Below are 16,912 nucleotides of genomic sequence, written 5' to 3' on the forward strand. Positions count from 1 at the left end.
ATTCACAGAAAGCGCTTGAGGGCGCGGCACACTTTCCGAACTATTCTACATACTGTGGCCTTACTTGCTCTGCATCCCCGATGTTATAAAGAAAACTGCCGTTTGCAACAAATCGTAACGCAACACAAAGCATCTGCTCGGATGTAAGAGCACGGCCACGATGGGTGATGTGTCTGATGTATGGGTGGATAAGATTATTGATATATGTTATGGACTCTCTAGACAAACGGTACCGCTCAAATAAACATACATGGGGATATGACAAAAAATCAACTTGTGGCCTCAATATCCTCTCCCGACGTAAATGCAATTCCCTGCGAATTAATACAGCGTCCTCCTCTACAGGATCCTCTATGAATGGACACGCCATTTTGGTCTCTGCGTGACGGAAACGTGTGCAATCTATGAATGTACTGAAAGATTAAATGAGGTATTAAACACCTTTCACTTTAAAAAGGGGCGGAGACCCGGAGGAAACTCTGAGTTTCCCGAACAAAACCTGCTCGCCAGCAGGTTAGGTTCACAGAGTAATTTGCCATAGTAACTGACTCTGAGTTTAGATTACCTCTCTTTGTGAAACGGGTTTAACTTACCCCGTTTTCACGGGTTTAAGTTACCTCCGTTTCTGAAACCGAAAACTCCGAGTTTCCCTCATTTCGGGGTTAACAAACTCTGAGTTTCGACAAAACCGCCTTCTTGAAATAGGCCCCAGGTAATATAATTTGTTTATGGCAGGAACATGTTTGTGTTTGTATGTGTGCCAGTTTTTTGCCACAAATATTTGTATACGTATCTAAGGAAATTAAAAATGATGTAGGTGGTAGAGGTAATAACTAACAAAAAAAATCTAAGGCAATAACAGGTATAAATATCCAATAATGAGAAAAGTAATAGCAGTAATACTAATAACAAGGTGATGAGGTTATTGGGTTTGAAGTCATGTTCAGATTACGCCCTCAGTAACGAAGAACATTTACCAATACTGTAGATAGGTACAGATTTGAACTGCATGTGAAGTCTTAACGTGTTTTTAAAATTTAAAAGGAAGTAAAGGAAGTACTTCTTACACCACCACAGTTATTGGCAGCTGTTACTTTACATACAAAACATTTGAACTAATGGTGTATTGTTAAAGAATTAAAACAACCCAATAGCAATAAATTTATGTATATGATGCAGTGCTTTGCAAGGGAGACAAAAAACATACACACACATTCCCACAAATATAAATCAGTCAATAAAAATATGAAAGAGTCTTATGATAAAAGTTTTTTTGAAGGAAGAGTTTTTTTTTTGATATCCTGACAAAAAAAGAGACAGGGAAAAATATATAAATAAAACATGTAACTCACAGGATCCAATGTTATGTATCAGGTATATTAAGTGCACTAGGTACACCAAGCTAAAACTACTGCAGTGTTAATAGCGATGATGATGATGATGATGATTCGGCTGTATGGCCACTTCGGACACCTTCCCAGGTGGAGCTAGTAAACTGCCACCGATGTGAACGCTGATGACACTAGCACTCTTCCCGTGCACTTCTCATCCAGATCACTAGATGGCGCGGGAGGTTTGGCTGCACCTGTCCGCCGGCCTACTTGTGGCCTGCACGTGTTGCCCTGCGTGGTGGGAAACGTGCACAGCTGAACAGAGTTGTTGTTTTGGGTATATTACTAAAGCCCGCCTCCTGCTTTCTTATTGGCTTAACGCTGTGACTGACAGCCCCATGCTTAACTATCAGCGAATCAACGGCGTCTGGGGCGTGACTCCCTCTACGAGTTGTGTGGATACATGCGGGAGTCCTCGTGATGTGACTTTCTACAAAGTTGGTTAAAAGTGAGAGAGGGCACACGCAGCCAGCCACAGTTTGAGCCTTTCTCACTCAGTTGAGCTCGTCTGTTGGACTTCAGGAGAGTTTTAAACATGTCGACAGGGAACCACATCTTTTCTGGAGAAAGAAGCGACGTTCCTGATCTCCTCAAGTCTTTGACCGACTATCCCTTCACCTTTCCTGTCTTCGATGACACCGGTAAGAATATTTTGAAGATGTCTGTTCCAGCAGAAAAACAGTATTGGAACTTGTCAACGTGTTGCATTTGTTATCGCAAACTGTTCTGTAGTCAGCAGGGATGGGGAAAAGCGCTGTAAGTACACGTTTGAAGTATTTAAACCTGCTCTACTACAGTACATTTAAGGGGAAATGATGTACTTCCACTTGCACTAACTTTATTAGACGAGTGACTTCTATAAACTTTATACGCAAAATATTTATTTATATATATAATTTAGATAAACTACCCAACAGTATCAGCCAGTTACAACGTTACTAATATTACATAAAGTTATATGTCACCACTCTTCAGCCTAATAAATACTTTTACTCTTGGGGGTTTACACTCAGTTGCCACTTTATTAGGTATACCTAGCTAACACTGATGATAAAACAGCCCTGCAGTTGCGTTATGTTTTTGTGGAACACTGGAGGCTGTAGCTTGTGGTGATGCTGACCTGCACTGCAACAGAGCTGTTTCTGTTATTTAGCACTGATATACAGTAAATGGGGTGGACAAAGTAATAGTTTTAGCTTGGTACACCTATATATTGACTGTTTAGTGGACTCTCTGCTCTTAAAACCACTTAAATAAAATCAGCAATGTGCATTTACATTGAGGTATTGCTACTACCTCAGTACTGAGTACAGCACTTCTTCCATCGTTGTCCTCACAGTCCTCAGTAGAAGGGGATTAAATGATGTGTGGTGTCTTTCTAATTCATCTTAACACTGAATGCTGTAGAATGAGGTCAACACGTTGCATGTTGACATCACCCATGTTATAGACTTGTGTGAAAATGTGTTGAGCTGCTCTGATCGCTCAGAACATGCACGGGGCTCTTTCTCCATGAGACACAACACACAGCCTACAACTGATGCAACATCACTGAAACAGTCCACACTCAGGCTTTCATCACATCATTAGCATCTTTGTGCACTTTGTTGTTCATGTACACTCTCTTGCTTTATTTTTTAGATTATGAAATTATGGTTTGGTGTTGTAGTTACTATATGAGAGTTAATAGTACAGACGGGGCGATGACATGCTGTGGCTGATGTGTTAGGATCACATGTAGGCCATCAGGACACCCCTTCCTTTTTTACTTTGAGTATGCTTTGTGTTTTCCCCTCTCCTTCAGCTTTACAGGTACTGACAGAAACATGGTTGTATCAGCCTCTCACTGTGAAATATACGGGACTATAACTTATTCTAAACATACGTGGCTCCATCTGCTTCCACTTTTATACATGTACCCTCCCATGGTTGGCTGCAGTGCCCTCTTCGTATGGTCTGTGACCACTTTGAGGCTGTTATTGTTTGATTGCAGTAGTAAATAATGTTTTGATCATTTGCTGATCTCTCTTGAGAAATTCTGTTTTTGCTCAAGGTCAGCTACATCACTGGCTGATATAGGCTCCTTTGCACAGTGAGGACAGTGCTGGTCACAGTATATTGTACAGGATGCGCCACTTACTTTTAAGCTTTGAGCCCTTATTTTCCCTGCAGGTGTTTGTCAAGCATGCTGTTTCTCCTCCCCATGCTGCCCTGCAGCCACAGACAAGTCACTGAAATGACCCTGCTATGATTATATATCATTAAAACTCTGGTTTTCTACTTGGATAAATGTAATCTTGATCCATACAAAGCCTTCTTGTTCTCGTTTGCCCTGAAACAATGGTGGGACCACGAGGCCATCTCCTGTCTGAGCTCCTTCCTGAGAGTAAATGGCATTTCCATGCATGTTTGCAAACAGTAGAGGGCACTGAGAGGTGTTTAGCCCATGACGGGGCCAGTGGATGTTCGTATTATACACATAGCAGACTTGTTTTTGTCAATGGGCTCTGCATCATATTTAGCAAGTGGATGGTGACTTTATATTCTGTGAACTATGTGTTCATGTACGTACATGATGTAACACATAAGAAAAGTTTCTAGTTATTGTGACACACACCAAGTCAGACTGACCCAGTCACCCCTGCCCCATCACAGTGATACCTGATACTGATCATCTGCACAAAGACAGTCTTCAGCTCGGTACCAGATCTATACTACATATAAGCAGCCTGGAGTATGTAGGATGTTTACACTTGAACCATGGCACATCACTCGGCATGCAAACTGAAAAACTCTTCTTTATGATCCAAAAAAATGTTTATATTGGCACCAGCTTTCCAAAGCTGCAGTTTGACATCCATCTGTGCAGATCTCACATAATTTTCCTGTTACTACAAGTAGTACTGTTATTTATTGTATACTAACTGTGAAATCAGTATAGTATGACCCCATGTTGTCCACTGTAGTCTGTCAAACAGTTAACTATCACTCAAACTATCACTCAAACTACAACAAAAGCGTTGCTTCATTTGCCAAAGTGAACGTGTTAACTGAACTGTAGCCAATCTCTCCACAGAAAATAGATGTACCAACTACTTCAGAGAATTTAAAGTAGTGCAGCGGAGACAAATTAACTGCACCATGGATGAAATAGCAGCAACGTCACTGCTGACTGGCTCTGTGCTGTATCAGCAACCCTGATGTTTTCAGACTGCAACTGCAAGACCATAATTTAGAGAAAAGCAAATTGATGCATTAATAAATAGTGTTACATTCAGTGTTTAGTAGCTATTGTAACAATGTGCACAATATTTTACAAGTGTTCAGTATAAAGGGAGATGCACCTGAAAGACTGGTCTTATCTCTGCATACTGCACATGGAAACAGATGGGAGTGTAAGCAGTAGGCTTACATGGGCCTAGTCTTCAGCCTCCTCTCCGTATTCAGGCAGTCACGTAACATCTTGTTTACCGCGTGTTACTGTGGAGACTTGATAAAAAAACAAAAGGAAAAGAAAAACCCAGATTAGGAGTGTAGGCGGGCTCTGTGCGGTTTGTACATCGTGTTCCTGAAACCATACATCCTGCAGAGAGCGAGAGACCCTGGCGCGCACAGTCGCGTGCACGGAGGATTACCCGCTCGTTTCTGCATGTGGGGAACGATATTTACAGTTGTCTGCAAATATCACGTACCCTTATTGGGTCCCGTGCCAGCTGGTTCGCTCTCCTTGACCCGCACGTGCCAGGTATTTGAGGCCACGCCCCTCGACTGTTTGTACTTTCACGTGAGATGGATGGAGGCGGGGGCACGTGTTTGCGCACATGCGTGTACTCACGGAGAAGCTGGCGACAGAAAGTGTTTGCATGTGTTTGTGTGGGCACAGATTTCAGTCGTAATTACAGCGCGCGCGCGTGTGTGTGTGATTTGTCACGCTTTTCGTGCAGCTTGCATGTAGAAACGACAACAGAGACCGGACTCACCTAATTTTATGTTGATATTGCGGTTCACTCCCCGGATGTAACGACTTTACAGACCAAAGATGATAAGTGGGTTACTAAACAGACATGGAGCCCATTTAGGTTCACATGCACATAGACACGGCTGACTGCATTGACGACCAATCAGATTCTACTATTCCGCGAGTGGGCGGAGCAGGTGACTCATGAATATCCAATGAGCGCGCTCGATGGGCACGGAGGACAAGGGACTTGTGTAGTGTTGCTTTTCCATCTCAAACTGTTGACAATCGGGCTTGAAAGCAGCAACTGCGGCGGCGAAACAAGCGAAGGCCGTGACTCATTTGTGTCCCGGAGGAGGAGGCAGCTCTCGGTGCCGTCAGGAACATCGCCCCGGTGGTCTCGGAGCTTGGCACGAAACAATGCCCGGAAAAGCCGCGGTGGCAGTGGCGATTCAACCCAGTAATAACGTTACAGCGGCTCGACAGAAGCCCTTCCCTCTTGTTATAAAGAAGATTATGGAGATCCCCCGTCCTAACATCCCGGAGGAAGGCGACGACGGTAAGATTATCGTGCAAAAACAAGCGCTCAGTTTCCCCGTTTGCGTCTTGTTTGGTTTTCAGTAATCACATCAGCTGCATAACCTGCTATTTCTTTGGTAACTGGTGTTAAATGCATTCGGATAATGTGACTGGGAGATCAGGGCGCGCATCGCGCATTTCACACACAGCCAGTTTCATTGGAGACCGAAAGGAACAAAAAGTTCCAGTTCCTGTGCTGCTCTCCGAGTAGCGTGCATGTACAGCGAGCACGCTCCCAGGCAGTGTTAAACATGTTAGTCTTGTGTTATCTGGTCTGTAGTTCGTGTGGTGGTTGGTGTTTTGGATGCATGTGTGGAACAAGCTGGACTGTCTCCCAGTCGGTTTCCTGACTTCTTCCAAATCCGCCTCCTGTCTTGTATTTCATGTGCTCTTTCACTTTATACTGAGTGACAGGTTTTTTGTTGTGACCCACCTTTGTTTAGCCCATTATTTTGCCAGCCCACACCCCCCCTCCTACCACCCTGCCTCTTTCCATCTGTTAACTGGCTTTTCCTATATGTGTGGGTGCATGTGTTTTGTTTGCATTCAGCATTTTGAATGGACGCGGAAGGAAAACCTCTCACTTTGTTTAACTCTGTTCCCTCCTGTCTTCAATGCAGAAATTGGGAAAGAGAAGCTATGCTCATCTGAGGACGTGGAGGGAGGTGGGGCTGGGGCAGCCAGTGGTGGTGGCGGTGTATCAGCATCCTTGACCCCAGCCATTTGGGAGAAGACCATTCCCTATGATGGGGAGACCTTCCACTTGGAGTACATGGACCTGGATGAGTTCCTCCTGGAGAACGGGATCCCTGTCAGCCTGGAGGAGGAGGAGCTGCAGAAGACTCTGACCTCCGTGGAAGGAAAAGGCAAATCCATCCCCAAGGTTACAGCTGCTGCTACTACTACTACTACTATTACTACTGCTACTCCTGCTGCTGCATCTGTCTCTACTTTAGCATCTTCCCCCTCTGCCTCCACCGCCATCTCAGATCCAGAGGAAACAGTGACGGTCACCACCTTACACCCAGCTAAACTAGAGGAGGAAGAGGAGGAAGAGGAGGGAGAGGAAGAACACGAAGAGCAGTCTTTGTCCGAGGAGACGACAGTGGAAGTGAAAGAGAAAAAAACAGGTGAGTAAGAGGGGAGCATTTAGACGGCTGATGGGAGTTTTGCTGTTGTGTTACACTGTTCCTGTTTATTTGTGTTTTCAGTTAAGAAGTCCTGGTTTTATTTTCTGTCTGTTGTCAAATGTTCATTATAATTAGACAGAATGAAACCATTTCTTACCGTCCAGATGATTAAATTCTGTATGTAGAAGCTGAATACTGGACACCGAGGCCAGTTGTTTCAGCTGATGCCTGTAGTTGTAGCATATGTTTGAAACATGGCCAGCATGACGGCCCACTACACACTGCAACCTGTTTGCTATAAAAACTAGAAAGGGGACGTTGTCAGTGCTTTGCACAAGGGTGTGTGCAAAGCATGACCTCCCCTTTACAGTGCGCCCTTCTTCCCACAAAAGAACTTTCCCCAGGGAACAGGAACATTTTACAAGGCTTGGTTCCCCTTCCTGTGGTTCCGCCAGAGGAACCAGGGTCTAAATTTACTTCTGGGATGTAACTCTATCCCACCCCCCCAGGTTGTTGGACTTCAATTCCTGGGGACAAAAAGTACCAGGAACTTTCAGGTGGAAACACACCTGTCTTTTCTTTTATCAGTTCATCTGTTGCTTTTTTCAATGAATTGATGAATGAGACAGATGTCTTTCACAAGTCCTGGATGTCTTTCACAAGTCCTGGATGTCTTTCACAAGTCCTGGATGTCTTTCACAAGTCCTGGATGCCTAAGTAATGTCTTCACTGTTTATTTTTGCTGACCCATATATAAATGCCCATATTTGGTATTTCCTGTACAGTATACAGTACCTGACAACTCATCTAAACCAACATAGTTGTTGGTTGACTGTGCTTAAAGTGTCGAATGAGGTGAAAGTTATTTTACACTTTGTCAGCAAACTGCAGTGTCTGTCCTACTGCCTGTCCTGTGCCGGTATTTAAGCACATAATTGATGCAGCACAGTCGCATTTTTACACCCACTGAACTTAACTAAACAGCAGATGTGGTTAGTTTAGTTTGACTGGAGTGGCTTCTCTCGCATCCAAGCTTACCTGGTCTATCCAAACCCACAGATCGTAGTGCCGCAGAACGTAGCACGCCTTCCCCTATCGACCCAGAAGCCATCGAGGTGGACATCAATTTCCAGCCAGATCCCACAGACCTGGTCCTGTCCAGTGTGCCGGGGGGAGAGCTGTTCAACCCGCGCAAACATAAATTCTCTGAAGAGGATCTGAAACCACAGCCAATGATCAAGAAGGCCAAGAAGGTGTTTGTTCCTGATGAACAGAAGGTAGGTGGATTTAATCCTGTGTACGGTGGGTGAATGTGATGTGAGTGACGTGTTGCGACCCTCACAGCCACCGCTCCACCTCACCATTTGAAGCGCAGTGTGTTAGACTCTTTCACAGAGGCTGAATGGTTTTGCCAGTTTTTCTACCTCTGGTGGGTCAGTACTGATCCCCCCCTAGGTTGGCTTGGTACCTTTTATATGGAGAATTGTCATCCTGCCTTGAATGGGCAGTGTAAAAGAGATTACTGAGAAATCTGACTTGTATAGTGTGTTTGAGATGAGTCCAATACTGTTTCAGGGGTTAAACATGGAGAGTTGATGATGGCTCAGTGTTTAGGTTAGTCCTCGTAAAGATTAAAGCATTTGTAGATGGATGGATTAGAGATCTAAAATGGGTACGATGTTTAGTACACCTCTTTCTCCTTCCTCTCATTTCCCCAGGATGAGAAGTACTGGTCCAGGAGAAAGAAGAACAATTTGGCAGCAAAGCGCTCTCGTGATGCGCGGCGGCTGAAAGAGAACCAGATCACGGTGCGCGCCTCATTCCTGGAGCGGGAAAATGCTGCGCTGAGGCAGCAGGTGGCTGAGCTACGGAAGGACTGCGGCCGCTGTAAGAACATCCTGGCCCGATATGAGGCCAAGTACGGCCCACTGTAAAGAACTCCAAATCACACCTGTGAAGTATCAATGAGACAAAAGCAGAACTCCCTTCCCCACAGAATTCAACACAAACACCAAGGCAACTTAAATTTGCACCGTTGTCTTTGCTGACCTCCAGTCACTGTGTCTGGCTCCGGTCTCCAAGACGATGCTGGAGTTCTGGATGCACACTGGCAGGCAGTGAGGCATGATGGGAGCGGTGGTCACAGGAAGACCTGTGGAGAGCGCCTGGCTCCTACACTCGGTGGAAGTGGACGATTGTGGAAACTCCCATGGTGAAACGCACATGGAAAAATCTGGTCTTGCTCAAACTAGTCGAGAAATAAGAAAAGAGCAGGCTGGTGGAAAAGAATCACAGGCTTTTAAATTTTACACAAACCAGTTGTTATCACGGCACAGAACTTCTCTTAGTGGACCAAAGCATGAGTAACATCACTTAGAAGGCGTGTATTTAGAGCGGCACACACTTGCCATCCCTGACTTCTCCTTAGTTTTTGTCTGCACTTCCTTTACGGTACTCCAGGACTGTTGATTAGCTCACAGCAGAGCAGGAGAGGGACAGATTCACTTCAGCCTGTAGAGAGGAACCCAGAGCTCAGGGCAGAGAGGAGAACAGGAGAGTCCGTCAGTCGTGTGATTCAGTCGCAGTTCTTCCTTCTTGTAGCCCACGTGCACACATCTGTACAAACAAAACACTATTTTAAAACCTGTTTGTATATACAGTCATCTCCCTGCACCACACAGACATCTGTGTTTCGGTGTGTCGTCAGTTTTTGGACTTTTTCCTCAAAAGACTTTCGTTACACGTGTAAAGGTTCTAGCGGTGCCAGGTCTACCTGACTTGCACCGGTACAGTGGGGGAGACAGCTGGGTTGGGAAAAAGAAAATGCATGACCCAAAGTTTCAAGCTAATGCAGTTTAATTTCCTTTCCCACTAACCACCAGACAAGCTTCTAGAGCCTCACACAAGGTTTTATTAAAGAAGCCAGAGTTTGGGTTCATTAAAAGATGCATTTACAAAAGGAGGAAGAGGTGGAGTTTCTTTCTGAAGGCTTATGTAGAAGGCATTTGTTTGACAATCTCGAGGGTCCTCCCCATTGGAGGGGTATGTTTTTTTATAGGGAAGTTTATTTTACTGCACACTGCAAGTAGAGGGCGCTAGAGCCACCGCTTGCTTATTAGTGTAGTGACAATGGGATTGATTTTGTAAATAAGAGATTGTCTCATGGTCTTTAGTTCCTAGGACGGGGATTCGGACTGCGTCTTTGTTAACCCAACACTATCATTGAGTGCTGTATTTATTCTGATGGTAATGCATCTGTTGATTGTGATGTACAACAATGTCACATGATTCTATTTCCTCAAATTAAACCAGTGGTTGAGCAGGGAAAAGGCTGTTTGTTTAAAAAACAGATTTCTGTAGTTGTACAGGATATTTTCTCTGTATACATGCACACAGGACGTGTGTGAACACACACACGGCAGGGCACACACTTATTTACCTCATCCAACACTTCCTGTTTTAAACGATGATGAGTTTAGTGGGGCTACCCAGTGGTGGTGTTTGAAGCAGAGTGCACATATAAAGCAGCTTGGTTGCATTTGGCAAAACCTAGAGTCGGAGTTGTTTGTTCTTTTTGCCAAAGCGGCTGAGTTTGTGTCTACATAAATATGTTACAGACTGTTAAGAGACTTTATATCTCAAATGTTTTTGGCCGATGCCGATATCGTGAGCGGTCAGCTTGTGCTCATAATTGCTGTAATCATGGAAAGAAAATAAATGTGGCAATAATATTCTGCTATGTAATGCTTGTTTAATTTCAGTGATGTATGTAAAATACTTCTGATGTACTAAATAGAAATACCCCAAAGTCATTTGTGCTTCCGCTTTAGATCCTCTGTTGTCCAGGATCTTAATGCATGACATCCAGTAAACCTGTCTGTTTTTAAAAAAACGTTTTTCTTAAATATTTTACCCCAAGTGTACTTATGTTTGCAAAGCATCACTGGAACTGGATGTGATTTTGGACAGGTGGGTGGGTTCGATGGTCCGGTGTAGCATTAAAAGCAGAACACCTCTGCTATGATGTCCCGGGCTTATGACTTGCAGAATAGCGCCACCTGTTGGCTGTGGGGCGAGCGTCAGAAAACGGTATCTTTTCATCACTCTGTGGGTTGTTTTCTATTTTGTCTTCTAAGATCAGTCTATAGACACTGGATCAGTTGGTGGTGTTTTTTTAAACTAGGTTCTGTGTTTGTTTCAGTTTCCTGATGGTGTTGTATAGCAGACATTTCCTTACATCCTATTTTATTCTGCACTGACATTCAGATTTGACTGTGACTGCATTGTGCTGTTTATACATCGATGTAGTTGATGAATGCAAACTTTATTTTTATAACAATCTAAATGTTCTGAGTACGGCCAAGGGAACCTTTTAGATGAAACTAAGTGCAGCTCGTTCATGGTACAACATACAGTATGTAGCAATCTCTTTTTGATGCAAAGCGCCTCATGAAACTGGCGTCTTGTTGTTGATCACTGACACTTGCAGGTTTCAGATTCACTTCTTCAGAAAATTGGGCATGAATGTGTTAACGGACGTGTCCAGAGTCAGTTGTTTGTTGAAGCTCTCGGCAGAGAAACATTAAAAATCTGGTGCAGATTCGCACGTTACAGTAACGGCTGTAATGCACAACCTGCAGGTGGCACCAAGTGCGAGAGTGCTGTGAAGAAAGCACAGATTAGCATGTCTGCTACTTTCACATTCTGGCCTAAACCTCGTCAGTGGCTTTGGGAGCTTCGCATCAATGACACGGCCCTTGTTGATGATTCAAAGTAGCTACAATACTCCTGGGGAAAAAAAATAAATGTCTACTGAAAACAAGGTTTCTGGTGTTTCTTTTTGTATAAAGATGCTTTGAGTGTTTTTATATTGTCCTAACCATGTACAGGATACATGCTACTGCAGTACAGTGTCCTAACTGTATCATGCATATGAAACAAACTGGCATTTAATGGCATGTTGGCTCTGAATGTGACCTTGCCCTGCTCATCGACCAGCTGTTGCAGCTCTAATAGAAGGCACACTGGTGCTGGGAGACAAACAACTGGATGCTCAGTGTTGGTCAAATGGATATATCTTCCTCATCCTCGCTGCATACGTACCCATCCCCAGTGACCACCGTGTGCACATGTGCGCACACAGATTTTTTTTTCCTTCATATGTCTTGTTTTTCAGTGTCCCTTTGTTGCCTTCATCCTGCTGCTCATCTGTATTCTAGAGCAGAGGATGTTGCGTAATGATCACATCAACACAGAGGAGTCGTGTTGCATAACAGCAATACCAGCCTCAAAGACCAGCGGGATGGCGGTGTGTGTGTGTGAAGGATGGAGAAAGGAGAGTGAGGAAGCAAGAGGGGGGCTGTGGGAATTGGGAGGAGGGACAATGAGAGGAAAGGATCAGGTGGTTGAAGGGATGGAGGGACAAGATGCTAAGAGGATGTACGGAGAAAGATGGATGCAGTTCAAGACATACGATGAGGGAGGGAGAAGGGATGCAACGAGTGGGCGACGAAGATGTGGAGTGCCAAGGAGGAGCCCAGCCATGCATGTTAATGTCACGCCACTCCATGTCACTATAGAAAGCACAGCGCAGGGTGTCTGAGAGAGCTGGCTGCCTCCCACAGTAACACCCTCACAGGACAGACACAGACAGAGAGCTGGGTGATGAAATATCAAGTAATATCTGCTGGGACGGGTCCAGCTGAGGTGGGTGGTGAGCAATCTGGCTACTCACCATTTTAGTTTCATCTTTGCTTTGAATTATTGATCAAACATCTCTCAAATGTGTTCACTGCAATGAGAGAACACACTGCTCTGGCATTTCAGTCTGAGGCTTTGCACAGGAATACAGGGGCCTAATGTTTATAATCTCTGATTTGCAACGTGTTCAACATTAACTGTGTAAAACACAAGAGGTGGATGGATCTGGCTTTATGACCAAGCTGAAGATTCACATCGTGCTACATTTTCCCATTTAGTCAAACCGTCTCGGTCTGGCAGCAATGAGGACACAATTAGTTAAATTTCCATGCTTATTTTTTGCCAGTCTGTTTTTATTACAAACTTAAAAAAGAATCTGATACAATAAGAAACTGCAGTAGCAACTCCCCGTTCCCAAGGGGCAGCACAGAAAACAGGTCATTGCATTTCAGTAGTGAAAGATTCATTATACATCTACAGGGTTTACAGGTCAAATACAAAATAGGAAAATAATAAAATACAGGCAGGAAAGAAAGCACTACTTTTATACATCTGAACTTTTAATTAGATCCATTTTACTCTCAAATGTTAAATTTACATAGAAAATAAATTTTATGACAATATTCCAAAGGGCAAAATAAAAGATATAAGCAAAAGGACATCAGAATACAAAACTCCTTCCTCCTCAATGTTCAACCCTGGTTGGAGATCAGCCTGCGCTTAGAGGTGATGTGCTGTGTGATCTCTTCCCCAGATATAAAACACAAACTCATTCTTATGAGGTGAGCAAACCAGCTTTCACAACCACATCCTCAGATCTCTCACCTCAAGAGCCTGACTCAGTTGTGCTGCATAATCTGACAAAATGTGGGTCATGTGACTAAAAATCTCTCCAAGACAAACACACACACACAAAGAGTAGCTTCCTTGTTTATTTTCTGCAGGCCACCTCAACCAGGGTCAACTAACGAGAGATCAGAATCTACTCAAAGCACATTCATTTCCTTTGTCCTCCCAAACTGCCACTGTCTTCTTACTGAAGAGACAGTGTTTTCCTTCTGGGGTGCAGAGAGGTAGGAACCCCTTGATTCCTGCAGGGTCATTTCAGCTATGGCGTAACATTGTACTGGAGCAGGGTGAGCATAAGCAAAAGGTAATCGGACATATGGCTATAGTACCAGGACCAGGCTGATTTGGGGGGGGATCCACTGAAGAAGAACTTGGATGAGATGAAGTAAAATTATTTGGGGAAATGTAGCGTTAAGACATATTGTTGATACAAATCTGAATTTAGGTCCGGTAGCAGCATACTGACTAAAAACAGGGTTAGTTGAGCAATTGTTAAAGAAAAAGGGAAATGTTCAAATACCTGGGGTGGATCTGGGCAATGCAGCAAATTTACATTAAGAGGAGATTGTTAAATACTGATGTGGACAGTGAAGATTTTTGGTCTATGAGCACTGCCTCTGGCAGTGGTGTTGTCAGGCTGCCCTGGCAGCACAGGAGAGAGTGAGTTCAGCCATCGTTTCTTTAACAAACCCACTGTAAACATACACTTCTTAAACTCCAAACCCATCTTGAAGAATTAATACATTTACCCGTCATGAGCAAAATGCTGTACAAGGTAAAATGCACATCCAAGACTTTATTCTTTACACCTTTATTTTTGTCTCAATTTGCATATATTCATGTTATTTTCTGAAAAAATAACCTCAGCATATAAGAAACTAAACAAAGAATCTGAACATAAGAACATTTTATATACTGTACATATTCCTGGACTTGCCATGTCTTACTCATACAAATCTAAGTGATCATTAGCAATAACAAAAAATATATAGAAATAAATTATAAAAGAAATCTTTCCCCTCACTGATGACACTTGCAGAGGCATGTACCTCCCCCGTCATCCCTTTCAAAACAAACAAACACAAAACAAAACAGAAATAAAATCAGCATGCATTTGACGAGCTGTCACGTCGCAATACCCCAGCGTGGACACAAGTCATGGGTCACCTTATACAAAAGCATTTATCAGTACAAGCCTAGAAAACATTCAAATACATGGGCCGACTGACAACATCTCCACACCTGTGGGATGCATTCAAATACAAATTGTGAATCTCTCAAGCATTTCATGATGACGGCTGAAGAGAATGTGCCAGAACCACACAGGGGGCAGAGGAATGGTTTAGCACTCATGTCTGTGGGTGACACACGGCATCAGTAATAAAGTGCTGGACAGCGCAAATGGATTTGATGGGGGGGGGGGTTACCCTTCCCTGCAGTTACTAACCAACATCACATGGACCCGGCTGATAAACACATGTTAGAAACAGCAGAGACCTGATAAGCACATTCATCTTTGTCATTCATCACTGCAACAGGGGGAAGAGACAGAGCAACCTGAGCTGCATGTGTCTGGTTCTTCCTTTGTAGCAGAAGCAGAGATCAGTAAAGAATTTCAAGAGGAGGCAGAGAACAGTGTGAGCCTTTGGCTTCAATACTGCTTAAGCTCACCAGAAACGTGCCCTGGGTGTTAAAGTGTCGTTCTCTAAGCCAATAAAATCTGGAAGCCACCGAGGCTACAGGGCTCTGGAGCCGCTTCTCTCTCTCTCCTCCACAGAGAGGAAAACCTCTCCTTCATAGTCAGAGTCATGCTAAACCATTTATCACAATCCCTACTGCTTAGCTGCTACATCCCCTCCCCCTGCTCACCTTCACACACCGACGACTAGAACTTATGTACTACACATCTGTCCGTTTGAATATATGTATAAAACTACTACTTAAGTCACTGTGTGTATAACTGAGGTATCAGCACATGGTTGCCGCCTTAAAATGCAAAGATTCATTTCCCTCCCACATTCACCAGTGTCCCTGACCTTCCGAGCTGCTGCAGTTTGCCCCGACAGGTACAATACATTCTACTACATCAGTCCCTCGACACTCCAGTGCTCCCTTCCTGCTCCTTCCACTGCTCTCACTTCATTTATCTCACGCACACATTTGAGCTGATGAGAAACTACTTTCACTCTACACCCGCTGACAACAACGGAGTCAAATTGTGCCTGTGCATGAGTGCATTTCAAGGGTAATGGGCCCACTGTCTCGATCACGCTGAGCCACAACAAAACAGAACAGGACTACACACAGACAGCAGAGCCCCTTTGTATTTGTGGCAAGTAGGGCAGAGCAGATTGCTGAGCCAAGTGCTGAGCTTTCCACAGCCGTCATTCCCTGCAGGACTTGGCAAGGTCCTTTTTCACAGCATGACAGTGCAGTGCAAAATCGAGCTATAGTAGAGCCGGGTCCATGTGTCCACAAGTCAAGAAACAAAAAAAAGGTCTGTCACATTAACATTCAATGAAAAATAATAAGCATAAGAGGTTAGCAACGCCTCAAGGTAGAAAGGAACTCACCCCCACCTACTCAGTCAAAGCCAATGCAGAACGTAACAGCAGTGGACAAAGGTGCAGGGTGGGATTTAGAGGAACAAAACAAAGTCACATGAAATATTCAGTGGATATGGTATTTCAAATCTCTGTAGTAAAACTAATTCTTAACTTGTATTAGTATTAGAACAATTTCTTAGAAAAACTGAAAATATCTGGAGCATCACTGTCCAACACGCGACTCGTCCTACTCCTATCATTACAAATGAAGGCTTAGTTGGCCAGCACCACAGGCTGGAAGGACTGGCTAGGATATTGCAGGTTGTAACTTCCTAGGCCCTCGACAAATGGTGGCTTCTCCATGTCAGAGATTCCTCCGTTGCTGCCAATGATGCTCATGCTCTGGGCAGGAGGAGGGCTGGAGAAGGGGTCAAAGGATGGATGGGTGCTGACGGTGTGGGGGGGCTGGAAAAGGCTGGCATGAGGCTGCATGGACTGGGGGTCAGCATCAAAGTAAAGGGGCCCAGGGGATCCTGGGTAGATGAACTCTTTGGCGTTGGGAGAGAGCTGGCTGGGGATGGGACCTCCAAGGGAATGCAAAGAGAGAGACAGGGGCTTGTGCTTGAGCAGCTCTGGCGCCGAGATGGCGGTGGGAGAACGAGAGAGCATCCTCTGGGTGGGAGGTACAACGACCCCAGAGCTGGCTGCCGACCCTGCCCCGCTGCATTTCTTCATCTTGGTCGATCCGAATTTCGGGCC

At 44.3% G+C, this 16,912-nt stretch overlaps 2 protein-coding genes across 3 annotated transcripts in view; one reads left to right on the forward strand and one right to left on the reverse strand.

Moving 5' to 3' along the window:
• Positions 1-1,772: 1,772 nt before the first annotated feature.
• Positions 1,773-11,880, forward strand: tefb (TEF transcription factor, PAR bZIP family member b). 2 transcript variants are annotated; one of them, XM_020587848.1, is made up of 4 exons: positions 1,773-2,032; positions 6,549-7,058; positions 8,118-8,335; positions 8,777-11,880. In XM_020587848.1, the coding sequence occupies exons 1-4, from the start codon at positions 1,927-1,929 to the stop codon at positions 8,990-8,992; spliced, it is 1,050 nt and encodes a 349-aa protein (XP_020443504.1). In that variant the 5' UTR covers positions 1,773-1,926; the 3' UTR covers positions 8,993-11,880. The 2 variants fall into 2 exon arrangements, with proteins under 2 accessions (XP_020443504.1, XP_020443503.1); XM_020587847.1 differs by lacking the exon at positions 1,773-2,032 and adding an exon at positions 5,179-5,908.
• A 1,213-nt stretch (positions 11,881-13,093) lies between these two features.
• The window catches only part of tob2 (transducer of ERBB2, 2), a 7,397-nt gene continuing 3,578 nt past the window's right edge, over positions 13,094-16,912 (reverse strand). The window contains exon 3 of the mRNA XM_020587823.1: positions 13,094-16,906. Within this exon, the coding sequence (XP_020443479.1) occupies positions 16,427-16,906 (480 nt within the window). The 3' untranslated portion in view covers positions 13,094-16,426. The remainder of the gene's footprint in view (positions 16,907-16,912) is intronic.

Source organism: Monopterus albus, unplaced genomic scaffold (genome assembly GCF_001952655.1).
Source record: "Monopterus albus unplaced genomic scaffold, M_albus_1.0 scaffold483.1, whole genome shotgun sequence".
NCBI lineage: Eukaryota > Metazoa > Chordata > Actinopteri > Synbranchiformes > Synbranchidae > Monopterus > Monopterus albus.